At 34.9% G+C, this 11543-nt stretch overlaps 1 protein-coding gene across 4 annotated transcripts; it reads left to right on the forward strand.

The window, feature by feature from the left end:
• Window positions 1-712: 712 nt before the first annotated feature.
• Window positions 713-10089, forward strand: LOC105635829 (protein TRANSPARENT TESTA 9; the record flags this gene model as incomplete). Of its 4 annotated transcripts, none has more annotated exon segments than XM_089718491.1 (19): window positions 713-1014; window positions 1886-1937; window positions 2038-2114; window positions 2205-2338; window positions 2472-2568; window positions 2731-2788; window positions 3760-3868; window positions 3951-4071; window positions 4182-4371; window positions 4760-5070; window positions 6175-6263; window positions 6369-6424; window positions 7327-7425; window positions 7620-7760; window positions 8763-8868; window positions 9051-9125; window positions 9256-9308; window positions 9686-9842; window positions 9923-10089. In XM_089718491.1, coding segments are annotated over 19 exon segments (2145 nt in total), but the record flags the coding sequence as incomplete, so codon positions are not given.
• Window positions 10090-11543: the final 1454 nt, after the last annotated feature.

Here is an 11543-nt window from a genome sequence, read left to right on the forward strand (position 1 = left end):
TAAACCATACAAGTGAATCCACAAATACAATCCATTCAACGGTACCTCATGGATGGGTAAACCCCTCCATGCTATCCATGATAAGAATTTGATTGTTGAACAACCACGGGCACATATCAAGGGCTCTCTCCATATCAATTTTGCAGTATAACTGAAAGGTGTAGATTCCCCCCTTTTAACTCCCTGATCAACATCCCCACGACTAGTTTCATTAATGAAGCTAATGTCAATTCCATAGCCATAAAATTGATGGGTCTGTTTGATATAAAGCGACCCACCAAACAAATATTAGGGTTAGTTTCCTCCTCCTCCTCTTTACTAATCTCATCAGCCTTAAAAACAATACCCTCATGGCTATCGCCGTTGACGGAGAGATTAGCCATATCGACGGAAATATTGTAATCCTCCGTTCTCGGAATAAAAAAGACTTGCTAACAAGCAAGACGAAAAACTTCTCAGACGAGAGAAGACATACATAATTGGAATTAGTTATTAAATACAAATAAATTTATGATTTATATCGTCATGTTCCCTAGCATTGCAACTCGAAATGCAAATGAAAACGTGGTCGTGCCGCCCTTGACTACCGTCAAACGTCCATACCGTTAAACAGATGATGCAGGCACAATGCATTGCTCTCTCTGCACGTTATCCTTTGCCCCAAAGGCCGAAATGACAAACGCGAATGTCAGAACAGAAAAAAAAAAAAAAAAAAAAAAAAAAAAAAAAAAAAAAAAAAAACGTTGAAAGTTCGTTGTCTCCACCAAACGGCCAAACATTGCGCGCGGACCGCATTGTTTTCGTGAAACTCGCATCGCATACAAACAAAAAACCAGTTCTCACACCCAAACGCACTCGAGATAGAAAAAAGAAAAAAGAAAAAAGAAAAAATAAATTGCACGCAACCTCAAAATATTTATAGATCTGCCGTATTTTTCTTCAGCTTCTCGGATCTGTCACCATGTGGCGTTCTCTGTGGCGATCCATTGATCGCTTCTCTCTTCAGCACTTCAAGTACGCTCCATCTAATTTTCCTCGTTAGAACAAAATTTATAAGCTCTTGTTTTCTCTATTTGCTGTAATTTATCTGTTTAAGGAAACCAAATTTAAATTTTATATGGTCAATTGCGAAATGTGTGGTTTGTTTAGAAATTATGGATCAAAAATTAATTTGCAGGTTTTGTTTCTATATAGGAATAGGATTTAATTGTCAATTTACGTTAACTTTCTCGTTGAGGAGCAACTGAGATTTGACTATTTTTTTTCTTTACTATTAGTAATCAGTTCGTGTTAAGCTTAGTTCCTTGTTAAAGTTTGGTAAAATTTCCACTTGAGTTTTATGTCTTTAATGGAAGGATGATGCTTGCATTGCGCCTTATGATATCCTGTTCGTACTTTGAGTTTTTCACAATTTTATTTCTCATATAAGTTGAATTTTCAAGGCGAGGTGATGTGTCAAGTGACATTGGTTTCTCAGTTGGTGTCATCACTATTTCTACATGAATGCTATTAAGTTATAAATGATACAGTGCAAGCACCTTTAAAGTATATCTAAACGAGTTAAAGAATTAATTGGATCTTCCTTGATAAAATTTTGAAGTTAACTAAAATTCTTTGATTTTTCATGCTTTGTTAAGTGGAGCTGGTTTGGGTTTTTACAAGATAGAGGAAGAGGAGGAGAAGAAGGAAGGAAGGGGAGAGGGGAGGAGAAGAGAAAGCCCAAAACTAACAGTTCATTTGCTTATTTTATAACATTTCTATAGCTTTGCCATTTATTTTCCTGGGGACACACTTCTTCCTATTGTTATATGTAGCATATTATTGTCGTCCTTATTCCACATTATTATTATTATTGTTATTGATATTAATCTTTTTGTGGACCCAGGTATGTGATTAATGAATTGAGGGAAATCCAAGTTGTGGATAAGCATAACAGGGTAACTCAAGTCACCTCTTTCTAATTCATGTGATTTGTTGATGTAGTCTGTGATTTTTTTTTTTTAAATCATCTAAGAATCCCTCTTCTTTCTACTTCAGGAATTAGTTATAGATCTTCTGCAGTCCATCGTAGAGATAGTTACATATGGTGATCGACAAGATCCTTTAATTTTTGAGTATGAAATGCCCGTGAAACATCTTTTTTGGTTTGGCTTGTTTGTTTATATTTTGAATGTATTGGAAGATCTAATTTCCCACTTCCGCAGGAGCTTTATGGAATACCAAGTTTTGGCAGAGTTTGTTCGTGTGCTAAAGATCAGCAGAAATTCAAGAATTGAGGCACCATTACTTCAGTATCTTAGTATAATGATCCAAAACATGGATAGTGAATATGCAATTTGTAAGCTGCGAAGTATTGATTACTAAATATTATACCACGTGTAGTTCGCGTGCTAAATAAATTTTTTGATGGTTACTCCAATGCTTGTTCTTCAACAAAGTATAGTAATGCATTTGATAATTCTATACCCCAGACTACTGTTTGAGCAATGACTACATCAACAGCATTATAACACATCAATACAAATTTGATGGGGGAGATCTAGCTCCATATTACATATCATTTTTAAGGTTGTGTTATTGCTTCTCCAAAATTGTAACTTTGTTCAAATTCATCTGCTAATTGCATTGTCGTCCATGTTGCTCCTCCTTTTTGATTGAATTTATTGACAGAAGTGGCAATATGATTCTCCTGAATAAAGTTAACGCCCTATTTTTCTTATCTTAAATCAGAGCAGTGAGCAACAAAATAAATCGTGACACGCTTTGTCTTCTTGTAAAGGTTCAGGGGGTAAGTTGAACTCATGCATCTCATATTTTCTCCCCTTATTTGATTTATCATTTTCCTTTACACTATGGTTTATAGTTTAATGCTGTCATAGTTTATAAGGCACGTGTTTCATGATGACTAAGAAAACAAAGTTGTAGAAGTTAAGGCCTTTGATATTTATATTATAAATAAGCTTACACTAATGAAGTTGGATTACAAGAGATTATTGGATTAAATTGATACTGAAAAATGGAGGTCGAGGCCTTTGATAATCACATTGTAAATAAGCTTACACTGATGAAATTGGATCAGACAAGTTGATTGAATTAAATTGCTACTGCAAAATTTATAATCTCGATTCTTTGTCTATTGTAATTACACAAGACAGTTGCTAATTCTGGTTGTTTGATAATTGATAACTTTCTGGGCCTTGTATATTGTTCTCTATTCAAAGCTATATGGGTCCCTTTATTCTAAGTACTTTTGCCTTATACTGTTGCAACATGTAGTTGGTTTGATTAGTTAACTGATTATACAAAGAGTTTGAAGTCCCAAGTCTGTTTCTAGGCAATGGGTGAAGAGGATAAAGGGAGGGGCAGTGTGGTGGCTATTCTCCTGTATGCTGCCAATCCAGTGGGTGCAAAGAAAAGCAGAACATTATTGCTATTGATTTAATTAGGAGGGGAAAAAGATGTTTGGTTTTCTGTTCAATTAGAAACAATGCTGCACCATCCAGTTTAGTTCTGGTGTATCATGGGTGCTACACTTGTATGCCTTTGTTATATATAGTTTATAAGCTGCAAGTGGTCCTCCTTAGAATAGTAAAAGATTCATATACATGCACACATATGAATTCATACATATACTCATTGGAGGAAAACATACTGGATCTGTAAGATTCAAGATCACATCTTACAGTCTTGCAAGTGTCTATGCTGAATTTTGGCTGTGGCCTCAAGTAACTCTGTATCATTTGTTTCCCCTGATTGCAGGATGCTGTAGTGTCTTTTCCCCTGTATACTGAGGCTCTTAAATTTGTTCAACATGGGGAAAAGATGATTCAGACAGCTGTACGTGCTTTAACTCTGAACATTTACAATGGTATTTTATTGTTGACTAAAGTACTTTGCTACATAAAAGAAGAGGATTTGTAGCTTGTAACATAGTTATTTTGATTTTGCAGTTAGTGACAGAATGGTTTATCAGTTTGTTTCAACTCCTCCAGCATCGGAATACTTCTCAGATTTGGTTCATAGCTTGAAACAGCAATGCATTCATTTAGATAGCCTTGTCCTAGCTACAGAGTATTGTTCTTTCTGTATCTTAGAGAAGGTTATGTTATTTAATAAATTGTATAGAGCTTAGTGGTAAGCGAACTATCTATATAAGAAAAATTCTTTTGACTTTGGTGCAGGAATACTTGCACTGATCAAAGAAGAAAGGAACTACTTGTGGAAACTGATAAAATTGTTGATGATCTATACTACTTTAAGGATATTCTCTCTGTTGGTGAATCTAGTTTGAGTGAAGTGGTTACCCAGAATCTTCTAAACTTGTTTGTATTCCCCATATTGCTTCCATTACTTCAACTGAGGCAGAATGATGTGAGATATTATTCCTCTTAACCCAACTTGTTGACTTTTTTTTAACTTAATGAGATTTAATGTTTGGAATACTTTATGATTGATATGTATATATATATATCGTCTTGCATTTCTTTTATGATATAGGAGGCTGGCGGTTTTCAGGAAGCATATTGAAACTTGCTTTTTAGTATGAAAATTAAGCTAATGGAATGTGTTAATTGTATGATCTGATTATTCCTCAGACATCAGACCTTCTCCTGGTTCCTATGAAATTGTTAGGAAACTGAATCATCATCATAGGACATAGGAGACCTGGAGAAAGTTTCAATTTTAGCATGTTAAATGACATTTGAATTGAAAATTTCAGGCATTGAAGTCTTTAATTTACATTTTTCTTTTGTTTCAGGTCTCAAATCTATCTGCCGTCACTTCTCTGTACATAGTTTCTCTTCTTATTCAAGTTGTTGGTGGAAAAAGTATTATCAACTCTGTGATTGAAATTGTTCTATACCCATTTATGTTTAGTCAGAAAGATGCTAATGAAGGCATCACAGTAAATTCATCTTTCAACCATTTGACTGATGTGGAAAAATTGGTCTGCTCTGGTTCTGAGCTGATGGGAGCAGAAAACATTGATGAGCATCTTTCCAACAAGAACGTATCATCCAATTCTCATTCTGTTAACTGTTCCATGGATGATAATGTATGTCCGAAAAGGTTGGTAGATTATATATGTAATGAAGGTTCTTCTTTCATGATGCAAATGGAAATATATGTCTTGAGGAAACAGTCACTTTCCGCTTATAACATTACGTGTAGTTTTAATGTTATATGTTTTGTAGCTATAACTAGAAATGGGATCTTGGATTCTGGGTGAAATACCACAGAAGAACTGGAATTTGATGCAAATTAGCTGAATATTAGGTCCTTATAGATGAATGAGAACATCTCAGATATTTTTTTGAGGTGGTCATATAATGTGTCTGTTATATGGTTAAATGCACAATTATGTGTATTATTGTTGAAAGGGAGACGTTGAATCACCAATTTGGTTGGTAGAGGAAAAACAATAAAGAGTGCAGGCAGAGTTGCCAATATTTGGGAACACGTTGATATGTATGAATGTCTGATAGGCCAACATGGAACGTGCATCTGGCTTTTCTTGTGGTTGGAATGCTCAAGTAGAGTTGTGTATAGGTATAAATTTATGCAAATTGCTCTATCTTTTATTTAATATCCATTTTGTAGGAGAGTTGACAGAGACCAGTTCTAATTGTTGAACTTTGCATTCTTCCTTTCTGCAAGGGATTAAATTGTGTATCGGTTGTAATTTCACCAGTCGGTTTGTTGTGTATACCTGAGGACTTGAGGAGAGTCTGACAATACTTTATAGTATGTGTTTGATCTTGTGTTGGTGTTCACAAATTTTCTGCTCTAGTAAAAATCTTCTAGATATTGTAATTTTTGTAAAAAATGACTTATTTGCAACCTTGTTCAATTGTGTATCTTGTTCCATAGAGTATAACTGTCACAGGCAGCGTAGTTATTGTCAGATGTTTTCAGTTCATTGCAATTTTGAATTTAGTCATGCTGACTGATATCTTATTATCTTGTCAGTACCAGAAGAAAAAGATCAGCAGCGTCTTAAGCTGCTTATTTGATATGGCATCTAATGCATATAAGATTATTATGCTATGTTTGATATCCAGCTGATGTGCGCTGTAGGCTAATTTGTTTATTTATTAATTTTTTACTATTGCATTAGTATTGTGTGCGTTATGTAGTATTTTTGTGCTTTTCATGAGGTTGTTTCTGATTCAGGAGTGGGATTCTGGCACTTATTTTATCTGACAATCACAGTCTCTTGCTAGCATCTCTATTTTTTTTGCTTACATTAGCAGGGAGTAAAGGTATCATTTATTGGCTGTTATTATTATTATTATTATACAGATGTAAGTACATATGAAGAATCAGTACATTGTTTTATTTTAATGGTTTATTTTTCTTGGGTGCAGATGCTGAGAATTCACTGGCTTCAATGATTGGACTAACTGCCATACAGCATGCGATGGTAAATAATTGCATCTATTCCGTGTTGCAGTTAAATTCATCAGCATGTCTACATTTACAGATTGTTTGGATGAAGGTTATTTGGTGGGTTTGGAGAGTAAGATAAGGTAAAGGGAGATTATTTAGTCGTTTGGGAAGAGGGTTCGAGGGAGAGGATGGTTTTTCTGAAAGTTATTTGAGGGGTTCGGAACCCATCTAAGCACCTCAATCTTCAACGCTGAATTGGAGCGTAAGCATGGTTAAAAAATTTGATTTCCAAAATTATCCATAGATATATTTATAATCTTCCATGATAAGGGTATTTTCATAATCTTTATATTTAACATTACCTTCCTGTACCATCAAATCAAATAAAACAATATTATTAAACTTTCATTTACCATACCTTCTCCACAAATACAAAAAAACATTTACCATACTTTCCTTTACTATATCTTACTTTAATGATCCCTTCCTCCCTTCATCCAAACAAATGATTAGTATTTTAATAATATTTTCAAATTAAACTTAACAAACTGTCCTTTTTGTCTTGCAAGAATCTTCTTTCACCTTACACATTGGCTGTTAGGAAAAAAATTATACTTTCAGTTTCAAACAGCTTTCCCCTCTTTTTAATTCGAAGGGAATGTTAGCATCACCATAACCTAAAATGGTCCTTCTCCTTTACCTGGGCTTTGTATCTGCAGTCTGATGTCCAGTTACAATATAATCCTTTGTGCATTTCTTGAAAATTGTTAGTTTAAGGTTAAGCTGTTTATCTGCTAATACCTGGAAGACTAGCTTGTGATCAACTTACCATTGTCAATGATCAATCATTGAGTTGAGAGATGCCATGATGAACTAATAAATTTTTATTTAATAGGAGGGTCTTCTTTCTCTTTAATTCTTCTATGTTTGTCCCAGGTTTTGAGTCTAATATTACTGACAATTCATTTCCAGAATCAGGACATCTCAGCTTCACAGGTAGTTGATGGAAGTATCCTTGCAAAGTTTGTGCCACAGGTACTGTCTGCTAATTGTTCCCTTTCCTTTTGCATGGATTTTTTATGGTGTGCTAGTTATAGGATGGTTCCCATACTACTTCCTATGGCCTCCATAGGAATACGTTAAGCTCTTGCTTTAGCTGACCCATTAACTTTGTGACTTGGTTTTATGTAGCTTTCGCTATCATGACCTTCTTAATATGTATGTTACAGATTTTAAATGCATTATTGAAGGTTTTAGCTACTGTACCACCAACCTCTGTACAAATACAATGGCATTCAGGGTGGCTTTTTTACAAGCTGCTAGTTTCCCAGGGAAAGAGCCTTGATCCTCATAATTTGCTGATGTTTAATGTAAGGATTCAGCTGATCTATGACAATCTCTATTAATATAGACATACATATTTAATGTTGGCCTGCATATTCAGATTATTTTTGCTAGAGTAAAATAGATGGTGTTTCTTGCTTTTGACTGGTTAGATTTGGTGGAACTTTGCATAAAACTATTACTTTCTGCTTTCGACACCTGGGCAAAACTTCCAACAGGTTTTTTAGCATTCAAAATTTCTTTGCAGTATCTCATAGTTTTTTTTTAGGAAGATTAAATGTGACTGCACATCCTGAGCTCTCGGAAAGTTATGACATGCAATGCAGTTTCTACCACTGATTTTATTGCTCGATCATCAAAATTATTGAGACCAAATTTTGTGTTTAAGCAACATATCCAGTGCATGTTTTTGGCCTTATTGGCTATTTTTCCATTTGCTGTTTTTTTTTTTTTTTTAAGTTGGTTAGAGAGTGAGATTAAACCAATGGTTGGAGACTGGAGGAGCATAATTACAGTTGTAACATTTCTATTTATGGTATTGATACAGTCTCAAATTAGAATTCATTATAGCTATGCATTCAACAATGAAGCAAAAGAAAATTGCTGTTCTGTGGATCTGAAGCAAATGAATTTTGAATGAGAATGCTGATACTAAAGGTGCAATAGGAAGCAAAATTTATTTTATTGAGAAGCCCACCAACCTTGGCCACCAATCCAGCAAATTGATGAAGGACCTCTGGTCGTGAACCAAATTATTGTCTACGTGTTTTTTTCCACTGGAAAGTGAGATGGTTTTCTGAGTTTTTTTTATAAATATTTTTACTATATTCTTTTATAGACCAACTCAAAATTATGCATCATGAACTAGAACTACATGTTGCATTGCTTTAACTCCATTATGAGATCTAATCTTGCACACTAAGAAGCAGAGAAAATCAATATATGTTGCTATGATTGCTTATTGACGCAGAACCTGACTTATTTCCCAAACTTTCTAAAGGTTTATATTTTCTAGTTCTCATTGGCAGACCTCATATGAGCAGTCCTGTGACCGCTTCCAGAAAGAACTTGATGGATGCTGGTTTGATCATATCCTGGACACTTTGAGAAATGAATGGAATAACTGTAAAACAGGTATAATCCATTGCCTAGAGCTGAATGTCCTAGGTTGTAGTTTTCACTTAGGATGTGGCAACCTTTTTGTATTCTATATAGTCTCCAAATGGAGATAGGAAAGATGGAATAATTCCCTATTGAGTACTCAGTGTACAACAAGTTTTCTAGGCTCATTTCATCTACTATGATTTTATGTACAGCTCTTGAGAAACCATCTCAATCCAAAGATCCTTTTTTCCTTCTCGAGCTTGCTGTTTGCTTGCAAATCACTGATGGTACGACATGTTTTCAGGCTAATCTTGTATACGTTTTTCTTCACAAGCTGCAAATTACTGATATAATGGCACATGACCCTGCACCTTTCCCATTCTTTCAGAAGTAACTAACATCATTTATAACTTGCAGGCAATGAAACATCTTCTTATAGTTCTTGGCAGAGAATGGTCGACATAGTGAAGGTTTGTATCATTTTATTCTGGCAAAAGGCTTTAACAATTTTGATAGGATGCTTTCTTTGTACATCCCAATCAAGTTCACACCCAACACTCCTGGCCAGTGTTCTGCAAGTTTTTGGTCTGCTTTTAATCTAGATGTCCAAGCTAGTATTTTATTTTGGTCTGGTTATGCATTTGTCTACTCTTGACCACATCTCATGTGATATGCTGTCCTATACAGCTAATGCCTCCTGCTTTTTTAATATTTATTTTTTGTTTGCGTCTTGACTGCATAATGAGATTTCTCTGAGCATCTTTATGCAGTTGTTATTTCTCTGTAACATTGTTCATTACAAATTAAGGTTTTTTTGGAATATGGAACTCATAGTTAGTACGTGTAGGTTTTCATACTCCATCTTCAGTTGAAGGCTTTTATTAGCAAAGGAGAGTTACCTGAAAACCCCTTGCTAGCTCCTCTGAGCAGTCCTTCTGTTGATTCTGGAAGAACCCATGTTTCAGATCTTTCATCTGCAAGCTTTGGGTCAGAGATTTCCTTAGGTTGGGCATCATTAAAACTTTAATCCTACTCTTTTGCTCAAATAACAAAATGTCATTCTTTGATTTGCAAATATTTGCAGAATCTGGGATCCCTTGCAGGATTGCCTTTTCAAATGCTGGAGTCAGGGATATTTACATGATACCTGCGGCAAGAGGAACATCTGGGAAATTGCTTCTTGTAGAAAAACATCCCTTCCGCAGCCAACGGGGAGTTGTAATTGCCATTGCTCCATTAGCAGCATTAAGTGTAAGTCTTGATTTGTTAAACTTTGAGCTTTTGGAGGGCAAAATTTTAATGATATCTTTGAACCAATGCGGAGATGTGCTGATTACATCTGAGTAGTCCAATCATTAATCAACAGCCAATCATGGTTGGCCTTATAAGATGCTTATTCAAGTAAATTTTATTGATGAGGCAAATGGATGAGTGATACCATTCTAACATGCAATACCAGGATTTAGAAAAGCGTCAAATATGTGTACCCAGTGAAAATACAGTATCATATAGACTAGTAGAACTAGGTAAAGTCATGTACTGTGCCAGTACTCAAAAAAATCTGATAATGGATCTCTTAGTATGGTAGACAGGAGAAATGACCCACTTTGACAATTTGCAGGGATTAGTGAGAAGTGCAATGCAAGGATCAGGAAGATATGAACATTTTCTTTTCGCGCCCCCCCCCCCCCCCCCCCAAACAAAAAAAAAAAAAAAAGGAAATACAATATTTAGAAAAGTAGTTGTGAAAACCTCATAGGTATAAATATATCTTGAACCATGACTAGGAAGTGAAGAGGTAAGAGCTATCTCCTTGAGATAGTACTATAAAAATGATGGATGGATCTGCATTCAGAAAATCATAAAGAAAAGAATGGTACAGCTAATTCATGCTGCCGTATATGAGAGAATATTATTGGGGAATCTGGAGTAACTGCAGTAACACAAGTTTCAGAGAAATACAGGGAGAAAAATCGAGGCCAATGAGCACAATAGAACTACAATATCCTATACTGGGATAATACACCTGCATTAGTGAAGTTCTAGAAATATTTGCTCTATTGCATTGATGGAGATAATGGATATTGAGAACTTGATGGAACCCGAAAGAAGGTGAATCTTAAGTCATGTTGTAGTTTGCACATGAATACTAGGAAGTAGAAGTTTAGGCGCTCCATTGATTGGTGATCCTATTACATGATTTAAAAATTTTCTGTTTGTTTTCATATTCATCCTGATACAAGACAATGATAGAATTTGATATCTTCTTCACTAAAATCTGTCCATTTAGATTTCAAAATGTAATGCTAGCAGCCAATATCTTGCCTCATGCTTTCTTATCCTCTACTGGCATTATCCATTGGTGTTTATGTAAGTTTTCCATTCCACTTGGTTGAAGAGAAATTGTAGTGGTACACATGTATCGTTTCAAGGACAATAATTGGAAGACTTTACTAGTGCAGTTAAAAGCAGGATATATAATTGATTAGATGGAACCCCAAGATCAGCATAGAACTTTAGAACTCTCTATCTATTTGAACTAGCAAAACTAACTACCATGCAATCATGATTTTGATTTGTTCTTATACCTAAGAACTCAATTCAAAAGAACTTAAAGAGAAAATCCCAGAATATCCCCTTTAAATCCAATTCAAATTAGATTTTAAAAAACATAAGAAATAAGAATTGAATCTGAATAGCAGTTG

Source organism: Jatropha curcas, chromosome 2 (genome assembly GCF_041381405.1).
Source record: "Jatropha curcas cultivar XTBG-Jc1 chromosome 2, XTBG_Jcur_1.0, whole genome shotgun sequence".
Lineage (NCBI taxonomy): Eukaryota > Viridiplantae > Streptophyta > Magnoliopsida > Malpighiales > Euphorbiaceae > Jatropha > Jatropha curcas.